This window comes from Marmota monax, unplaced genomic scaffold, assembly GCF_021218885.2.
Source record: "Marmota monax isolate L192 unplaced genomic scaffold, Marmota_monax_Labrador192_F-V1.1 WCK01_AAM20220418_F8-fsc00011, whole genome shotgun sequence".
In the NCBI taxonomy this organism is placed as follows: Eukaryota; Metazoa; Chordata; class Mammalia; order Rodentia; family Sciuridae; genus Marmota; species Marmota monax.
The window spans coordinates 20639689-20660953 of record NW_026693082.1 but is presented as its reverse complement, the minus strand read 5'-3'; the positions used below and the strand labels follow the sequence as shown (position 1 = coordinate 20660953).

Genomic DNA, 21265 nt, shown 5'->3' with positions numbered 1-21265 from the left:
CTTATTGCATTTGGGGTTTAAAAACAGTCCTTCAAGGAGGTATAGAGCTCTGGTGACCACAAAACAGTCTTTGCCACCTCAAGTGAAATGCAGAGGTTTAAAATAGAATCCAATAGCCTCTTGTAAGTACAATGATAAAAACAAAGGGAGGAAAGCATAAAATTAGGCTGGAGTCTCGACCTTCGATAGTCCACTAAGCAATTACTCATTTAAATGTAGAATCAAAATGTAAGACAAGACAAATTTGGCCTGGGTCTACCTAGATTTTTCCTTGTGAGATAATTACCCTTGATTATCAAATGTGTCTGGGGGCAACTGTGCTATTAGACAGAACCCCACAGTCAAGATGTCAATAGCACTGCTGCTTGCAAAATGTGCTGTGCTGAAAAGCCTTTCATCAAAATGAAGGGGCATTAGGAGCCCAGCTCCAGCCAGGTCCTCATTCAACAAAAGAGGATTGATGAGGTGTGGATGTGAGGAGCCGGGGAGGATGTGATTATTACTTGCTTGATTTCCTGCCTGCCAACATTTGTTTTATTTATCTAACATTTGGCACAGAGGGACCAAGCTCGTGTTTTGTTTGTCAAGGACCTATGCTGACTTCGCCACACACAGCCTGTTTGTGGGGAGTTCGGCTTGGGTCTCGCCATCATTGCCATCTGCCGGTGGCCTGTTACAGGTTTTTGTTTCCAAATTTATACACACACTATTTGCCAGCTGTCCAATCTGAGAACAGTCTCTGTGCTGCTGAAGGGGAAAGGGAGGCTTCAGCACATATCTCTCAATCATTCTTAGGGGGAAGAAATGACATGCCGTTTGTTGCCCAAATAAATGACCAAATTAGCACATCTGTGCAATCCCATGAAATAAATTTCAGCTAGAAGTGGATATAAATTTAACAGATATGTTAATATGTGGCATGCAGAGGGGAAAAAAAAAGAAAAGCAAGAAAGAAAAAAAAGTCCTTTCTGGTTCTATTTTCATAATTGCCAATCACTCTTTTCCTTCAATAAGAATGAACTTCTCAGTTTCCTTTCTTAAATGTATAATTCTTATGTAGTAAATGCACCTGAGAAATATGACTTATTATCCAGGTGAAGGCTACAGCAGCAGACTAGACCTTATCATATATGTAAATGAGCCCTAAAGTAGGGCTTTGGGCCATATTCTTATAAAACTTTAGAACAAAGGTCATATTACAAAGTGTTTTTCAGATATTATGAACTTTAAAACAGAATAGAGTTTATCATTAAAAAGACAATATTAAAGATTATTTTGTATTGTAACCCCCGAGTGAATTTAAATGTTACACCTAAAAAGACTTTCACTTAGGTGCTTAAAGCAATCAGTACCCAAAACTAGTTTATTAAAAATCAAAAACACATGTGAAAGACAATAAAACTAGTTTAGAGATCGTTTCTGGACATATCCTGGTGAGAAAGGCCCTTAGTAATTTTTAGTGATAGTCTAGAAATATTCAGTAAAATAGAAGAGTCAGTTGAAGTTTCTTTAACTCTAGAGTTTTCTGTGCAAAGGGGACCTTATAACATTTGCCCTCCATCATTAAGGAGACCCCTGTTTTGAAACGGGTAGCAGAGTCCTATACGTGGTAAAACAAATGTGAATTAGGTAATGAAACCTGTTATGGTCACTGCTGATTATTTTACATTATCTGGAAACAAAGGCACTGTCACATTGAGAACCATTCACAAATACTAGGATCTGTAGACAGTGGGACTAAAGTTTAAGCACCTTATGGACATGACAAACCTTGTCATTGCCATGACTTTGTTAGACAGAAGGTGATCTGATCCATGGCTGCTGGGACTTCCTTCCAAGTAGAAAAATAAATCAAGTCATGCTAACATAGGTTCTAGTTGAAAGATGTAAGACTCTGCCTGTCCAGAGCTATCAGTGTAGCAGGAAAGAGTGAAACATTTAAAAATAAACTGTTTCATACTTACACAGTTATCTAAAATTCTTCCCAGACTCATGATTTCATACCAAAAAGTTTATTTTTCTTATTATCTAGTTTATATATCTTATGCTATTTTATAATTATTTAACAAGGATTATCATTCTCACATTAGTCAAGTTTATATTCAGCTTAAAAGGTATCCAAAGTTCTATTAAATAATATGTCTATTAAAGAAATTTCACAGCGATAAACTTAGAGAACTTTAATATTGTCTATTAGAGGGACTTGTAAGAGTAAAAAGGTCAGACCTAAACACTTAATACACAATGAAAAGCATATGAAAAAATGTTGAGAGAGAGAGAGAGATATTACTAAATGTGAAGACATAGGAATACATATTATCTGCAATGAAAAAATAAAACATGGAAGACATAATTGAAGAGAAATAAGTTCAGGGACAACTTCAAATAAGTAAATATATATGGACTTGGAGTCTCCCCAAACAAGGTTACTGAATATAAAAGACGTATTTCAACAAATGAAAGCCAAAATTTTTCAAAATTTGATGGAAAGTTTAAACCCACAGATCAAATAAACTTAGCAAACCTCAAGCACAAGAAAGAATATTATACATCATAATTAAATGGTTTAAAACTTATAATAAGGAGAAATCTTAAAAATAGCCAGAAAAGAAAAGACATACGACATACAGAGGAACAAAGATAAGAAGGACAAGAGATTTCCTTTTTGCTGGAAATCATGGAGGCAAGAAGACAGTGAAGACTATTTAAAAGTACAGAAAAGAAAAGAAAACTGTATCAACCTAGATTCTACATTCAGAGAAAAATCTTTGAAAAATAAAAATGAAGTTGAGACTTTTTCTCACATGTACAAGTTGAAAGAATTTATCAAGGGTGGATGATGGGAAAGGCAGCGGAGCACAACGGACACTAGTATGGCAATTTGTAAATCAATGGATGTGTAACTGATGTGAATCTGCAATCTGTGTATGGGGTGAAGGTGGGAGTTCATAACCCACTAGAATCAAAGTGTGGAATATGATATGTCAAGAAATTTGTAATGTTTTGAACAACCCACAATAAAAAATTAAAAAAAAAAAAAAAAAAAAAAAAAAAAAAAGAATTTATCATCAGCAGTCCAGTGCTATTAGAAAAGTTTCAAATAGAAGAAAATATACTAGGTGGAAATCTGGATCTACACAATGGACGAAAGAACATAAGAAATAATAAATGTGTAGGTAAATACGCTAACTTCCCGCTTGTTTTTAAATCCCCTTCAGGGGTAATTGTTACTTGCGCAAACCAGTAAAAAGTAAAAGGACTGAAAAAGATATGCCTTGCTAACATCGAATCAAGAGAAATAGTAGTAGCTCTATTAATATTAGAAAAAGTAAATTTCAGAGAAAAGAATATCACTAGGCATAAAAAGTGTCACTCTATGACTCACTAAGACAAAACAATAATCTAAAATGTTTATGAACCTAATAACAGATTTTTACAGCATTGGAAACAAAAACTGATTGAACTGAAGAAAGAAAAAAAATTTCAGGAAAATAAAAAATACTTGTTTGGTTTTTATGCTTAGCTTAAAACATAGTTTAAACTGAATTAAATCACAGTCCTAAAAATTTCCTAGTAAATTTCCAGGTAAATAATCTGTTCAATAAAAAGTTATTCTCATGAGTCACATTACCTTCTCATTAGCTGCCAAACCAAGGCCAGTGTTAAAGTCCTGTTTCCTTCATTAAGATCTTGTCCACCAATGCCAACCAGAGAAAACTTAGCTTGATTCTTCCCCAATTCCACCGCATAATTACAATTCTCAAGCTATTGAAGAGCAAGGAAGAAAATATTTAATATCATCACCTTGATTATGATGAATACCAGATAAAATAAGAAAAATAAAGACACAAATGAAATAAATAAGATCAGACTCAATGATTCCTCAAGTCTCGAGTGGTTCTAAATTTCTAGGATTCTAAACAAGTTAAAGAATTTTCCATCTTTTCTTATTTAGAAACACTTCATTTCCACCAAAAATATTCGCAGGATACTTTTAAGTGAAAAACTAAAATTAATTATTATGAACATTTTGTGGCCATATATATATATATATTTTTTTTTCTTGGTACCAGGGGTTGAACTCAGGGGCACTTGGCCACTGAGTCACATCCCTAGCCCTATTTTATATTTTATTTAGAGACAGGGTCTCACTGAGTTGCTTAGGGCCTCGCTTTTGCTGAGGCTGGCTTTGAACTCACAATCCTCCTGCCTCAGCCTCCTGAACTGCTGGGATTACAGGTGTGCACCACTGCACCTGGCCATAATATTTTTAAAATAGGTAAATTCAGACTTGGAAAATCTGGATTCTCCATCCTGTGTTCATATAGTAGATAGACATGTAGGGCAAATATTCCTGTAGCTACCCATGGTTTATTAAGAGTCATCAAGAGGAGAAATGGTAAGACATGGTTCTGCCAACCCTGTTGTTACAAAATAACGTTCCCACTGTGTTGACAGTAGACAAACTATTTGTACTAGTCAAGCTGTCAGTACAAAGCTCCAATTTTTTAGAAAATTAGAATGAGGATCCTGCTGGGGAAGAAAACCCTGTGGCTCTGCTTGCTCTAATTATCTTAATTAGAATTTTTACATGATAATGTTTAAAGACATCCAACATAGAATTATAAATAAGTCATCAACTGAAATAATGGACTTGCTTTAATAAAACTATTCAAATTTCTGATTGCTGTGGTATAATTTAATCCCTGGATAAACATTACTTATCTAAGTTTGGCATTCTGATAAAGTATTCACAAAGAGCGTATGCAGACTTATGACTTTGTCTGCCTACAGGAATATCAGAACGGTCATTGTTTACCTTCTTCATGTTGCCCCCCAGTTTGGGGTATGGTGGTTTGTTTACTCTGTTCCAGTCAACAGGGACTTTAATCTTTTCATAGAGCTGGAAGATGACCAGGGCATCTGATAAGTCACTGAATAAAACAAACACAGAAGGAGAATGCTTAGATATCCAACATTTTATTCAGGGCCTACACTGGGCCAGGTATTTCCCTATATCTTAGCTCCAGGAACATTCACAATAATCCTGTGATACCCAAAGGACTTAAAAACAGCATACTACAGGGACACAGCCACATCAATGTTTATAGCAGCACAATTCACAATAGCTAAACTGTGGAGCCAACCTAGATGCCCTTCAATAGATGAATGGATTTTTTAAATGTGGCATATATACACAATGGGATATTACTCAGCAATAAAAGAGAATAAAATCATGGAATCTGCAGGTAAATGGATAGAGTTGGAGAAGATAATGCTAAGTGAAGTTAGCCAATCCCCAAAAATACAAATGCTGAATATTTTCATTGATATAAGGAGGCTGATTCATAGTGGGATAGGGAGAAAGACCATGGGAGGAATAGATGAACTCTAGATTGGCCAGAGGGGTGGGAAGGGAAGGGAGGGGGCATGTGGTAATTAATGATGGTGGAATGTGATGATCATTATTTTCCAAAGTACATGTATGGAGACACTAATTAAAGTCCCTGTTGACTAATTGGTGGGAATATACTTTGTATACAATCAGAGATATGAAAAATTGTGCTCTATATATGTAATAAGAATTATAATGCATTCTGCTGTCATATATAAAATAAATAAATAAACCAAAAATTTTTAAAAATGAAGAAAAAAGAGTAACTCCATCTTTAGAGGTGAAAAAAGTGTCACTCAGAGAAACTGAGTCCTGTCCCCAGGTGCGACCAGCTGTGCCCCTTCAGCAGACATGCACGCTGCCTCCAGGAAGATAAGCAAGGCTTAACAAACAGCACAGGAGATTCTTAACTGCAAACCTAGTCCTCATTGCTTTGCCTGATGGTGAGAAGAACAGGCTTTGACACACAGTAAATCTGTCTTGCTGAGATATGATTCTTCTACTAAACACACCGTAAGGTTGGTGCACAGAGGTGAGTTTCTCAGCTGAACACCCAACATCTGCAGCTCATTATGGCACTCCCCACCTCCTTATCCAGGTTCATGCATTCTGTGAAAAGAATGTGCACCATAGTGGAACTGGAACCCTGTTTTCTTCACGGTCTCTACATCTCACATTAGGGATGAGTTCCCAAACATTCTTACCTGTATAAATGATTGACACGAGGGTTAACACCCAGGGAGTTCATCCAGTTTCTAAATGTCCGCTCTTCCCTGGTCTCACCTAGATTAATGAAGACTTATTATCTTTATGCCCGTCAGCCATTTTTATTATCCAAGTTTAACCAATAAAAACTGAAGGTAGACTAAAAAATAAAATAGACCCTATTGGATTTGGATGAGCTTTCCTATTTTGTGTTAATTTCTCCCTATTTCAATTCAATAAGAATTTTCATTGCACCTATTAGTGGTGTGCAAGATTCTGTGTAGGGTAACTATTCTGAGTTGGCCCATGAAGACTTGACATTCTTGTAGGAAAAACAAGATTCTTGGCCATTAAACAGAGAGTTATAAAACTCACACAGGAGGCAGGTGTATTTGCTCTTTGGGTTGAGATGTGGCAAAAATAGTATGGGCTAAATTTAGAGGGGTGAAATTTGAGTTTTACTTTCTGGGTTAGTAAAAGAGAGTAATGAGTTAACAGCAGAGCATTTGGGGGATGGTAAGAGGTGGAAGTAGGAATGAGTATAAATATGAACATAACGGGAGCAATAGACAAGGTCTCTGTTGAGAATGGGCATGATTTGTTGGGGGTCTGTGAAGTACCAGCACACAGAGACAAGGCTGTCTAAATGCTGGAACCAGAATTGGAGATCTCTGAATGCCAGGCAGCAGATTTGGGTTGATATATTAGACAGTGTCAGTCATTATGGGCTCTTTTTAAAATTACTATAATACATTCTCAAGCGAGGCAGAGATATAATGAAATCTGTGCTGGATTGTGCCTGGCAGCAGTGTGCAGAATTACTGAGAGGTGATATGCATTTAAATTACATATGCAGAGGGAACAGTGTTTGGCACTAGTGTGTGAGGCACATTCAAGTGTTTGATGAATGGCTGAATTGAGTGCCCTAAGTTCTATTAAAATAATTGGTGTATGAGGTAATATTTGTCCAAAAGAACAGAAAGGAAAAATAACAATCTAGAAGGTATTCCAAATGAAGAATTGTTGGTATTTGTTGACTTAATAGATTTAGGGATAAAGGAGATGAAGATATCATAGTGGAACCCAAGGTCTTCAGTTTCAGAGACTAATGAAAAACAAATGGTATGACTAATAGAAATGGAGAATTTTTAAAGATGGAAACAGATGGGATGGGAGGTGGGGTGGAAAGGCAATGGGGGAGGGGACAGGAGAAGGGATGGTTTGTTTTGTATACGATTCATGTCAAAAGATAGTGAGGGTCCCAGATAGTGAAATCCTAGGGGCAGCTGGAAATGGGTGATTGGTGGGCTTTATATATAGACTTGAGATCAACAAATATGTAGACTCCTGACCATGGGATAACAAATGGTGCAAACACAGCAGTATTAGATACGGACTCTTTCCAGCTAGGGGAGCGCACTGTGGAAAAGGATCCACCAATACTTTAAATCTGTATTGCCTTGCTTGGTGACATTCATTTAATATTAATTTTGACTTTATTTTTTGTTTCAAGGGGCTAGGTCATGATATAAAAAATAAGGATAAGTAAACATCTCTGGCACTTTAAAAAATATATATATATATATTTTTAGTTGTAGTTGGACATAATACCTTTATTTTATTTATTTATTTTTATGTGAGAATTGAACCCAGCGCCTTGCATGTGCTAGGCGAGTGCTCTACTGCTGAACCACAACCCCAGCCCCATCTCTGGCACTTTTAGCTGGTAGAAGTTAACTAAAACCATGTGCTTTTTGTCCAATCTTAGGATACTAAACCTGCAAGATACAACTGTCAGGATTCTGCCCCAAACTACTGTTCTGTGCTGCTAATAATCCAAATAAAAGAAATAAAATGAAAACAGAAAGCTTATCCTGATATAAATTAAATATCATTTTTATATATTTGAGTGGTAGCTATTTCTTGTTTCTAGGAATTAACATAGTCTATTAAGAACATAAATTAGGTTTTTGGAGCTCAGGATTGATTTCATCCAATAGTTAAATGCATTGTCTTCCCTGAAACACTTAATTCTGATAATGGATGAAACCTGAATATAATGGATGTGAAATGATCGTATTTGATTATTCCTGCTTGGCTATAATTGACTTGATTAATTTATTCTATTTGATGTAATCAGATAATTGGTGTGCTGTTTGCAGGAGGGGGGGATTTTTTATCTTCTTCAGAGGTGATTCTGAGTTGCCACTGCATTAGATTCGGGAGCATTTCTCCAAATATCTTAAGCAACTGGTTTATAGTTACCTTCCAGAGCACCCCAGTCGATGTCCTGGTTCTCTGGCTTGTGCAAGGCAGGGTATCTATTAAAGAGGTTGGCTATAAAGGCCAAGTTCAACTTGGGGTTCCCTCGGACAACATCTGTGGCTGTGACAAACTGCCGGCAGCCCAGCCTTTCTGCTTGCTGCAGCATGCATTCTGCCCTCTGGATGTCATCCTTCTCCTGCAATGAAAAAGGACATCTCAAGACTGGGTCAAGACTCCCCATGCACAATGTGGATGTGTATAAGGTGAAAAAGAAATGGGAATTCCACTGAAAATCCTTAATGTGTCTCCAATAGATGCACAGCAACAATACATTATTACTTACATGTACCTGCACTCAAATCAGAAAGTCCCAAGTAAAAAGAATCTCAGAAATAGGCAATTGAGACTTCTCATCTCTATCTAGAGCCATTTCAGATGAATGGTAGGTTGCTCTGTTTTTAAAGAAATTCAGTGGATTTTTGAAATCTTACTGTTTGAGTTTATCTTAATTATTTTAAGTCATCAAGCTTCCTTTTTATTATATTCTGGCATAGACTTCTTGAGTTTTTGTCTATTTATAAAGTTTATTAAATAATAATTTATATTCCTGTTTCTAATTCATAATAGATATTTACATCTGTCAATAAGAATACCTGATTTCCCACACTGAGTTGGTATACCCAAACAAAATAAATATCAGCTAATAAGAGTGAACTGTATATTATCACTGAAAAATTTAGGACATCTGTTTGGCTCTTGAAGATTGAGAACCACTAATTTCACATGCCCAAATAACTGTAGAGCATCCTCAGTTATTTGTAAGCAGTCTTAAGGCTAAAATTTTTTGAAATATGGTCTACTTCTCATAAACTCTAAGAAAGCACCAATTTTTAGAAACAGAACTTTTGAATTATTTCTTAGGTTGAGGACAATAGCCTTCTGTGAGTTTTACTTCTTATTTGCTTTTACTTTATTTCTCATTCAGGAATGAGTTGACTTTGATATTAATTCATTGGATTTAATTCCAGTGATATCAAACAAAGCCCACAAATGGACAAGGCTACTTCTCAAGATCAGTAGTATTAAAAGTGGTGGCAAAACTGAAGGACTTGCTCCTAATCATTACCCCATGGACCTAGGCATTGAAACACCACACTGCACCCCACACTTGTTATACTTATGTGTCAATGGAAAATAAAATAAAACTAAATGGGTGGGGGGAGCTAACATTTTAACATGCAGAACTGTGTTGGTATTTAAAGCCTGTGGGATGAAGGACATATAAAGAAATCCAGCATTTCATTAACATTTGTTTCTTTCTTTAATGTTTTATTTGTAAATTCAGTTTTCCACAATTATTATTGAAAACTGTCGACAGTTTTTAATAGTTTAATAAGGATTTAAGCAGGACTCCAGAGAAGGGGTCATGCAGAGAGCAATGGAGTAACCAAGGTAAACACAGTGTCTGTTGTCTTACCCTTAGTCCTGACATGTCAATAACGACAGCAGGGATACCTTCTTCATCTCCTTTGGGAGCCACCTGCTCAAGCAGGTGGTAATAAGCTTTTGAATCCTGTGAAAAATTAAGAAATTATGGTATCAAAACAGCACAGCTAATTACATACTTAGCTCTACAATGATTTCCCCAAAGCAAACATTTTATTTCTTATTATACTGTCATTCAAGAATGTCACTTAATTACCAAAGCTAGAAACATTCACTAATTTGAATATTTTATTTGGTTGCATATTGCATTTGCTTTTCTTTTTAAAGGAGTATAACAATTAAAAATACAGGACATACACAAAAGGCAACCCAAAGGAGCAGATTTTTTGTGGTCATCCATAGGGGAGAAAAACAACTTATTTATGCATATTAAATTGTATACAGGAAAATATATATACCTTTATATTGCTGTAGAAGTCAGTCAGCTAAGGTTTAATTAAAAAAAAAGTGACAGAAAAAGGAAGCAGAAGTTTAAAGCAGAGTTTAAAAATACATTTAAATGGACAATCAGCAAAAGAAAAATAAAGATTTCAAAGACAGAAGGTTGAAGCATTAACAAGAAGTCTTTTTTGTAAAAGGAGAAATATTATAAAAACAAGTAAATTCAGTGTTTCTCTAGAAACTAGAAAAATGGTTAAATTTAGTTATAACAGATGGCATATAGGTAATAAATTCTCAAGTTTTCTTAGATTCTGGAATATGCTTATTGACACAGAATTCTCAGAATCACAGTCTTAAAAATACAAATTTATTCTCAGTCAATGAAATCATACAGAATTTCAAGTAATAAAATCATTTAATAGCATCTTAATTTTTCTTAAAGACTGGAAAACCAGCTGCTAAACATTTTGAAAACTGGGTGGGTCTGGGCAGAGCAGATGTATGCTCACCACGTAGACATTAGAAAAGTGAGAACGGGAAGACGGGAGCCACTGATGTTGCACCTGGGGAAACGGTTTTCATCTCCTTTCTTTCTACCTTCCCTTCCTCTTATTTTTCTCTATTTTGAAGTCAGTGAAAGTTCCATGCAGGTGGTAGGCACCCCTACAAACTGCCTGCCAGATGTTACATCTTTTTCACTTTGCCTTTCTCACTCCCCTACTCTGTTCTTGCTAATTTTATGTAATTTAAAGACACCTCCTGAAGCTGCTGGCTCCTCAGACACACCCTGCAGCACAGGCCTCTGCTGCTCCCTGGGCACAACCCTGTAAGTGCTCAGCCTGCCAGTTCCTGTCTCAGACAGACACTTCCCAAAGTTCAAAATGGTTATTTTTCTGAAGAGCACAGCTTTTTTTTTTTTTTTTTTTTTTTTGCTAGGAAATCTGGTAAATTTATGGCTGCAATGAAGCAGCCTAACTTTGCTTGAAATGTTTTGCAACCATCAAAGGGCTTCACTATTGATCACAAAGAGAGCTGAGGTCCAGTGCCTGCTAAACCCCATTTCGGTGGCTATTGCTAGAAGAATGTTGATAGTCAGTGGAAGTTATAAGGTTAGAAGAGTGAACTGGGCTTAAATCCTAAGGAATGAGGACCTTTCCACCCACAAAGCTTTGCACTAGTCCTGTGTCTGGTGGACCCTGAGTGCCCGGCACCATTGAGTTTTTGTGGTGAAGCAGCCGGAACCTGTAACTGAAGAATTATAGGCCTGGTGGACTCTTGGCAGGTCACATTACCTTTCCTTTGCTCTCTGTTTGGAGGAAACTTCTTTAATTTTTGAGAAAGTGGATACTGAAATACCTCCTTGTGTTGCGTCTCAGCATCTCACACCAGTTCTTATGGGAGTTGCTTTCTGCTCATCCTGAAATGCTCCTTAAGTGCGTCCTACCTTGGTCCCTTTGTCATCGCCGCCAACAGCTGACTGTTCTCACCTGGTCATGGAACTTCGTAAACTTGCACACCTCCCCAGCCTTTCCCCTTGAGGACTCCTTATCTCAGTTCCCTTATTTGTAAAATGAGAGAATAATAATCTTGATCTCAGGGCTAGTGGTGAGGATTAAGTGAGTCAAGGCATGCACACAGCAGTTAGACCCATGCCTGGTGTGTAGGAGACACCATGTTTGCTACTAGTAGTCGAATGAGAAGAGTCAACCTGGTGTAATGTTAAAGGGAACCCCCCTCAGGTGCTCCCGTTTATGACACCAGAGCCATTTTAGAGTCCTGTGTATACTCTCTTTACCTAAAAAAGGGTCTCATCTCTTGCCTGGCACTCTCCTACCCTTGTCCCTCTACTTTCTGATACTGAAACTCCAAGCCAGACTCATCTTCCTTGCATACTATGCCAGGATTCTGGATAGATGTGAGTGTGGCCCAGAATTAGAGATGCCCTCTGAAGGACAGTGAGTGGCTCCAAAAAAGGACCAGATGAACCTTAGAGTTCTGAAGACAGGAGGCCCAGCATCTGTCTCTCCTCCACCGATGCCCAAAACTCCCTTTACTGCAGGAGTTAGTGATGCTCAGATAACACTGCCCCTACCTTGATGTCAGTGCTGAAGTTGCTGATTTTATTGCAGCCTGCATTTTCCAGGTGGTAATTAGCCCACCTCAGAAGGAGATCTTCAGGGGAGAGCTTCATCAAATCTTCCAGGCTCTCCCCTTCTCTCAAAAGAGCAATCAGGGCTGAAAAAGCACACACACACAAATGAACAAAAATAAATACATGGCATGTTTAAGGGGATTCATTGTAATTCTCATGGATCCCTGCTGGAAAGTCAGAGAGCTGCATTATCTTTCTGGTGCACAGGTTCTTACAGCCTCTCTCATTGAATAAATACTATTATGTCTCAAAGGAGGTGTGTGCTATTGCAGCTTACTCATTATCCCCATTTTTCATGTGGAGAAGACAAGGCACCAGAGAATCTCAATGCTACATCTGAGAACACAGGGGCAGAGTCACAAAAATAACCAAGAACATTGGCTTGGGATGCTCGGCTGCCTCTATCAGACCACATTTCACCATTTGACAACCATTTTGCTTTTAAGAGATCAATTTTGTGATAATGACAATCAATGTTCTCCTGTCTATCACCATAAGAATTTTGTATTTCAAATGTTTACCTGCATAATTATAGCAATCTGACAATGTAATCAATTCTCCTCTGTTTCCCCAGATGAATAAATCGTTTTTGCTCAATTAGGTTTAAATTTAGCTGATTTGAACTTGAAAAATCAATATTCTTTCTCATGGGTTTTAATATTTCTATCTGCTTTTTTTGTCTCTTTACATTATGTCTAATATATTGGTTTCAGGGTGATTTCTCAGGGTTCTTTATTGGTTATTTTGATTTACACAAAATGATTAAAAAATTCTTTACAACTGAAGATTAGAATTTGGGTATGGAATTCATATTGTTTGGATCTGAACCTGAAAACTTAAGTGTAATGTTGTGATTAGTATGATACCTGTCAAGGTCTATCTCTGTCTAAGCAACTGGGCTGTCACTGTTTAAATGCAGACAGGAGGGTGAGAGAATAAGATTGGCAGCTGCATATTTAGTTCAGAATTTCAAAAATCCAAGTGCAATTTTTTCTAGTCTTTTTCTAATTTTTCTAACTCTTGTATATATTTAAGGTAAACAGCATGATGCTTTGATAAACTCATCCTGCTACACATAGTGAAGTGATTCATATAGTCAAGCAAATATCAAAACCTGTCAACATTATGAGTGTTTATTTTTCCTTTTCTTTTGGTGGTAAGAGTACCTAAAATCTACTTTTCTGGCAAATTACCAATACATGACACATATTATTAACCATAATCCTTATGTTTTACATCAGATCTCTGGATTTATTCATCCTACAAAAATGCAATTTTGTACCAATGGCCCACAACTTTCCTCTACAGTCTTGATAAGAAGCAGACCAAGTTTCTCCCAATCTGGTGCATATACTCAAGTATATGAATGTGATTTGCTTCACAAAATGTAAGTTAAAGCTTAGTAATATTTGTCATGAAGAATCTAAAGGCAAAGTGAGCTCTCAAAAAAAGCTCTTGAGGTTGAAGTTGCAGACAGTGAGACTGTGCTCTCTGCTCTAAACAAGCAACATTATTAGTCTGTGGTCTTAAAAAGCTTTTGTTCTGTCATTTTAAAAAGTCTGGGTTATTATGGATAGAATCTGTTACATTAATACCATGGACTCAATATAACTGTATAGTTTTCTAAACTTGAGAATTCCTGATCTCATCCTCTGATAGTCCCTGACATGGGCATTAATGGAACTAGGTCACCCACAGCCTTAGGGGTTTGGGTCCTACCTTCATTTCTGCTGAGTTCAATGTCAGCAAACAACCCAATCTTGATGACTTGCCACAGAAGTCCAAGGACCAGATAGGGTTTCCCCTCCTTCAGGTCCTCAGCCCCTATGTTAACCACATGGCACCCAATGGCTGAGGCAGAGTTCAGAGCCAAGTTCAAATTTTCCTAAGGGAGAAAAAAAATGCAAGTTTGGTTCTTTTGCTTTGTAGATGCTAAGTTTGACAACAAACAACAACATTTTTCTTCTAGAATGTTCACAGGCCTAGATGCATGGTCTTTACTAATTTTAACACTGAGGAAGTGCAGTGAATAATGATAAGAAGGAAAAATACAGTAATCCAGACACCGAGCTTATGCAGTGGCCTATTCTGTCAAACCAGCACCCCAAATGCAAGGCCCATGCTGGTCAGCAGGAAATTAATGAGTCTTATACTTCATCTTGCCCTGCAATGAAGCCTACACACTCAGCATCTACTGGCCAGAAACAAAAGGGCACCTTTGGGGGAAGTCCCTGTCCTGCCACTAGCTATCATTAATGAGACATTTATTGTCATAAATACGGTCATAAAAGAGACCAACACACTAGCTTTTCGACTTGCAGACTGTGTATTACAGGAATAAATGAAAAAGACACAAATCAAATTCCAGAAAGAGATGGAAGGTTTTTTAAGAAGACAACTTACTGAGCATTCATAATAACTAGGGAAACTGAGCACACACATGCACGCGTGTGTGAATGTAGAGCATATGTGGCTATGACTAATGATGATGCATGTAATGGAACTCACATGCATTTGGAATAGCATCAATGACATTTTCAGGCTGGAGTCTACTATCCTTGGGTCCATACCAATGTCAGAAATGTATAAAAGTTGTTTTTATGATAAATTAAAAGCACCAGGGTTCTTATCCTAGTGCTCAAATGATGAATTAAAAAAAAAAGTTTCTACTTATGGCCAAGATTATGAAAACATTTAACATTAAGTGCATTTCTATGCTTAATCATGAGTCTCAATTTGGTCACCACTTCCATTTAAAAAGAACACAGGGTTTGGGTTACACCCAAATAGGAGATAATGTATCATTTATGAGTTAAGAAGTAAGAAGACATGGTTTCTAAGCAAGAGAATTGCAATAATGTTAAATGATTGGAACATAAGAGAGGACCTGCTGGTGACAGTTCCAGTTAAACTGAAGGAATAAAAGCAAGTTGTATTTATTATACTGGTGGCTGTGGCAGCATCACGTGAAGGTTGTTGGAAAACTTCCCATTTTTCACTCCCTCACTTCCTAGAAAGGCTTATTATCTCTTCAGTTAAATGCTATGGATTTGGCATCAACTCCAAGATAAATTACCAGGGGGAGTGTGAGTTAAAACTTTAGCCAATGTGAATTTGACTCCTAATTGGCCCAAACAAACATACAATCCCCCGCCAGCTACCAACACTGCACCACCTTCTCTCCCACCTACTATACTGATAAAGGAAAAGACAGAGATGTATTCATCTACCTCCATTAGTTATGGCAAATCACCAGTCCAAAGCCTAGGTTTGGGGAATAGTGTTTGAACTCCTGCAAAAACACGACTTAGTTCAATGGTGTTCTTTCTTTCCAAACCCATCCTGTACTAAGTAATGGTGGAGACATACCTGAATGGTGAAAGGGGTCAGTTTCTTTTTGTTGATTGTTCTTTCATCGATTGTGTCTGGCACTGATAGGTTGATCATTTTACTGAAAGGGAAACAATTAAATTAAAGAAAGCAGATTTCTGCATAACAAAGCCTGGTAACATTGAATTTAAATTCCAGCAGCATCATAATTGAACACAACACAATCTGTGTACTCCATATTTCGATATAAAAATCAGCTGTGCCATTTTGATAAGACTCAAACTCTCTGTGGGAAAGGCTACTGTTCCCGAAGCCATCTTATTTTAGTGAGGCGAGTTATGAGGATTCCACTTCTTATCCACATACCCCAACAGCTACAAAAATTACTCTGGCTCCCATAGCACATTAGAAAATTCCAGGTGGAAGACCAAAGCAAATACCCCATGAGTACTTCTGCTTTCTTAGCCATGAAAATTGTTCCCACTACATAAAAGACTATCAATACACTTCTGAGTTTATATAATGCCTACATTTCTATTTGAATCAGATCAATACCTTAATAATTATATGATGAATGACTCTTTCATATCCTTTTATAGTAATTATTTAATTAGTGAATTCTAAACTTCCCCCACTTAATAAGTAAATAATACATTGATCGATCGGACATCCAAAGCTTGCAATCATTGATATTAAAAAAAACCTGATTTTATCCAAGTTAGTATACATTTAGTCTTCAATTGCCCTCCCCCCCAAAAAAAAATTCCTTTAGGTCATCTCCATCTTATTTAAAGAAAGGAAGTGAAAACAAATATCCAAAAGGAACAATACCACAGATTTTAAAAAGTGGTAAATGCAACTATGACTACTTCTTTCTTAATGAGAAATCAGCATTAACATATTTTCCTACAATTTTTTCTTTTGGCACTGGGGATTAAACCTAGGGGTGCTTAATTACTGAGCCACATCCCCAGCCCTTTTTTATAATTTATTTAGAGACAGGGTCTTGCTGTTTTGCTTAGGGCCTCACTAAGTTCCTGAGGCCGTCTTTGAACTCACAATCCTCCTGCCTCAGCCTCCTGAGGTGCTGGGATTAAGGCCTGTGCCACCACGCCCAGCTTTTCCTACAATTTTTAAGCAACTAGTGGTTTTTGTATGTGTAGCTAATTTTTAGTGATATATTTCCATAACATGGAATAATAATATATTTTATATATATACATATATATGTTGAGTGTGTGTGGGCATGCTTATGTATATGTATATTTAAATAAAAGGTTCTATGCTACAAATTAAGTGAAACATATTCCTAACTCATCATTTCAGAAATGAAAATCTAGTAGTAAACAAGTGAAGCTCTGGGAGATAGTGAAGGGGAGTGACTGACACAAACAAGATTCTCTTTCCTTTAAAAGCTTTTAGTCCAATTACAGAGACAAAATGCACGGATATGAAAAGTTGCATAATACTCTAAAAGCAGAACATTTTAATAGTTCCCAAAGTATTATAAGTAATATGTCCTCTGTTCAGTAAAGGAAGAAATCACTGGGGGATGGGATAGGCCAGAAAATGCCAGGGCCTATGGATTTGCACAGGAGGAGGGGCCAGGAAAGGGCGCTCTTAAAAGGAAAATGGAAGGCAAAGCGTAGTTACAGGTTACAAGCTGGGTGCATGGGGTGGGGGACCCACAGGGCGTGTCTGCTGATTTCCTTAGTCATTCATGCAGTTGCCTGTGCAGCCCTCAACCTGGGCTGGGTACCCATACGCCCTGGGGGCTGGGGAGGTAAAGTAGGAGAGTGAAGGAATGCCATGGGGTGCCTTGGGTGCCAACCTAAGAAGGCAGACTTGATCCTGCAGGCTAGGATTTAAAACTTTTTTTAAAAAATTTCACTTTTAGCAGTGGAATCCTTAAAATTTAATCTCATGATAAAATCTAATAAAATACCCAAAGCACAATTGCTTTGGGTGAAGCACAGGAGAGAGGCTCAGGGTCTTGCCCACCCATCCTTTCCATCACTCCTGAGCTCACCACATAATGAGTATCTCCAGCTACTCACTAACACTCAGTCTGCAATGACAGAGCAGCTGCTGAGAACTATAGAGTCAGTTTCAAAGACACCATCCTAGCTGGGCAAGGTGGCACATGCCTGTAATCCCAGCTGCTCAGAAGGCTGAGGCAGGAGGATCCCAAGTTGGAGGCTGTCCTCAGAAACTTAGTAAGACCCTGTCTCAAAATAAAATAAAGGGCTAGGGATGTAGCTCAGTAGTAGAGTGTTTGCCTAGCATGCACAAGACCCTGGATTCTAGTACCCCACCCTCAAATACCCATCCTGAACTGACCACCCTATTCAGAGCTCTCTTGTGGAGAGAATACATCCCCCTTTCCCAGGTGCCCTGTGTCCTGAGTATTTGTGTATACCACTTAAAAGCCTCTTTGCTTAAGGAATACAGTGTGTATTGGATTGTTTCCATTACCTTCCTGCTATTCTTAAGACTATCTGCTCTCACATTAGGCCATGCTCAGTTGAAATAAAATGGCACATATTCTAAAAATAGCCACCTTTCACCTTGCCTGTCTCTCCCCTCCCCCTGCTTTGTTTATGCTTAGCTCTATATTGTGCATCCTTCCTCTCCATCCAAGAAATAAAGTTTTTTTTTTTTTTTTTTTTTCATTATAAATTGCTTCTGAAATCGTTTGCTCTCCTGGATCCAGTCAAATTAAAAAGTCCATAAAAGTATACCCATCACAGCTGAGCACCAAAGGAAGTGGCCCAAGATAAACACTTTTAATTGTGACATTCCAGAAAATGGGCAATTCTTTGGAAACCAAGAGGAAGTTTATTTACCAAAGGACAATGCCGTCCCCAACAGCACTAAAGAGATCATTGGTGTTTGGATTCATCGGGATGACATGGCGACAGTCGGGATCATTTTCTAGGGCTTTGTTTATCCAGTTGACAAACGCATACTTTTCTTCCTCTACAAGTAAAAGATTAAAATAACTTATTTGCAATGTGAAGATGTGATATAAATCAGATTATCCACATGGATATCAGATTCTCATGCTCAGGAGGGACATTACAAGGTTATTCAGTTCATTATCTTATTGTCTTATATTTGTTGACATTTAAAAATCTCCAGTCACTTGGAACAGAACCTGTGTTCACTCCAATTATAAAACATATAGCAAGCAGATTTAGAACAAAACAAAACATGCATATATATTTAGAAACAAATATATACATGTATTTATATATATATGTAAATGCATTAAACTAATAAAAATATTTATATAGGTATAATTTAAGTATAGATACATAGGTATAATTTAAATACAGTCTAATTCTTATAGGATAAAACTTGGGGTCTGCTTGTAGCCCTGCTAATTTAAGTGCTGGACAATCGTGAACAGTATCTCTGAGCTTCTTTGTTTTTTAAATTTGTTCTAATTAAACATGATAGTAGAACATATTTTGATATTTTGATATATTATACATATATGGATTGTCTGGTTGTACATGATGTAGAATGTCATCATGGTCATGTAATGACTGGTCATGTAATCATATATGCACATGGGATAGTAATGTCCAATTCATTCTACTAACCTTCCTATTTCCAGTCCCCTCGTTCCTCCCTTCCCTTCATTTCCCTTTTTCTAATCCAAAGTACTTCTAATCTTCCCCAACTCCTACCCCTTATTGTGAAATTAGCATTTACATATCAGAGAAAACATTCAGCCTTTGATTTTTGGGATTGGCTCATTTAATTTAGCATGATATTCTCCAGTTCCATCCATTTACTGGCAAATGTGATAATTTCATTTTTTTTAATGGATGAGTAATATTTCATTGTGTATATGTACCACATTTTCTTTATCCATTCATCTGTTGAAGGACACTTAGGTTGGTTCCATAGTTTAGCTATTGTGAATTGAGCTCTATAAACACTAATGTGGCCACGTCACTATAGTATGCTGATTTTAAGTCCTTTGGGTATAAACCAAGGAGTGGGATAACTAGGTTAAATGGTGGATCCATTCCAAGTTTTCTCTGTGGTTGCACCAGAGTGGTTGCACCAATTTGCAGTCCTATTAGAAATGTATGAGTGTACCTTTTTCCCCATGTCCTCGCCAACATTTATTATTGCTTGTATTCTTGATAATTGCCATTCTGACTGGAGTGAGATGAAATCTAAATATAGTTTTAATTTGCATTTCTCTAATTGCTAGAGGTGTGGAACATTTTTTTCATATATTTATTGACAGATCATATTTCTTCTTTGTGAAGTGTCTTTTCTTTGTGCAATTATAGTAAACTGCTATGACATGAAATCATTTGTGATCTAATCTAATCTTTCCTTCCTATCAGCAAAGCTGCTATGAGTTGATCTTAGAAGTTTTAGTAAAACCTCAAGTTATGCCTTATACTATGTACTTATACTATGAACTTCCCAAATCGTGTGTCATTAAAAGCAAGTGTCTCCATGTATTATAACTCATTGTTTCATTATAAGGATAGTTCCTTAAATTAGTGAATTTTTCTTCTTCCTCTTTACTTTTTACATGTCAAAAGTGAATCTTTTAGTGTAATTGTACTTTTTGGAATATAATGAAGAATTTTAATGGAGAATGACTTTGAAAACATTCACAATAAATTATTTTTGCACCTGCAAAAAAAAAAAAAAGCAAGTGTCTCTTGGAATCACAAATGTTTGGGGAACACTGCCCCGTGAATCCCGGTCTTGCAGATTCATAATGCCCATCTGACAATAGCAAAGGCTCTGAAAAATTCTTGTACTTAAAAATAAAAGGTGAAACAACTCTGTCTTAGCAACCATGGGCAATATTTAACCACAAATGTATTGTTAAGACCAATTGATGTTCTAAAGAGCTCTGTTTGGGAAATATTGGATATCTCTACCTTTTTTTTTTGCTATTAGAAATTTCCATTAAAGCTGCTGGATGGCAGCTTTCAGAACAAATAAACAACTTTCTTTCAAATCAATGAAAACATAAAGTTTTGACCACTCAACTGGCCTTAAGAATGATCATTATGTTCAAGACAAAAGCTCAAGTAGCTAATTTTGTCTGTAAGGTTTACAAAGGAATTCTGGTAACCTATAAAGCATTTTTTAAATGTTGAAGAGATCACTTAGTATTGGACGTTTCCTGGAGCCATGACTGCTCCTGTACCTGGCCCACTTACACCCAGGAAAACAGGTGGTAGACCATAAAGTCATGTTTGCATTCACCCCTTAGGTTTGAAAATCAAGTTTAGAATCTATAACCCCAGAAGTGCTGGACTTTTTCCACACATTTCCTTCTCCTTCAATCTTCAGCTCTTGCATCATCCCAACACCCTCCCCATCTAAGGTCCCCACCCATTAGCACAGCCTACCTGAGTAGGAATGTTGGGTGCCAACACTAGACTGCTCTGAGGTACCACCAATGGCACAAATCCCTTCCTTCTTATTGATTGCTTTTCTAAAGGTCTTGGCAACATCCGTGCTTTTTAGGCCATGGAAAACCT

At 37.1% G+C, this 21265-nt stretch overlaps 1 protein-coding gene across 2 annotated transcripts in view; it reads right to left on the bottom strand.

Moving 5' to 3' along the window:
• The window catches only part of Lcp1 (lymphocyte cytosolic protein 1), a 78781-nt gene that overhangs the window by 10243 nt on the left and 47273 nt on the right, over nucleotides 1-21265 (bottom strand). For both annotated transcript variants that reach the window (XM_046454108.2, XM_058582579.1), the window contains exons 6-15: nucleotides 21134-21263; nucleotides 18581-18713; nucleotides 15774-15855; nucleotides 14124-14289; nucleotides 12345-12487; nucleotides 9843-9938; nucleotides 8366-8561; nucleotides 6100-6178; nucleotides 4820-4934; nucleotides 3632-3765 (exon numbers count right to left, since the gene is read on the bottom strand). In XM_046454108.2, coding sequence (XP_046310064.1) covers nucleotides 3632-3765; nucleotides 4820-4934; nucleotides 6100-6178; nucleotides 8366-8561; nucleotides 9843-9938; nucleotides 12345-12487; nucleotides 14124-14289; nucleotides 15774-15855; nucleotides 18581-18713; nucleotides 21134-21263 — 1274 coding nt within the window. The remainder of the gene's footprint in view (nucleotides 1-3631; nucleotides 3766-4819; nucleotides 4935-6099; nucleotides 6179-8365; nucleotides 8562-9842; nucleotides 9939-12344; nucleotides 12488-14123; nucleotides 14290-15773; nucleotides 15856-18580; nucleotides 18714-21133; nucleotides 21264-21265) is intronic.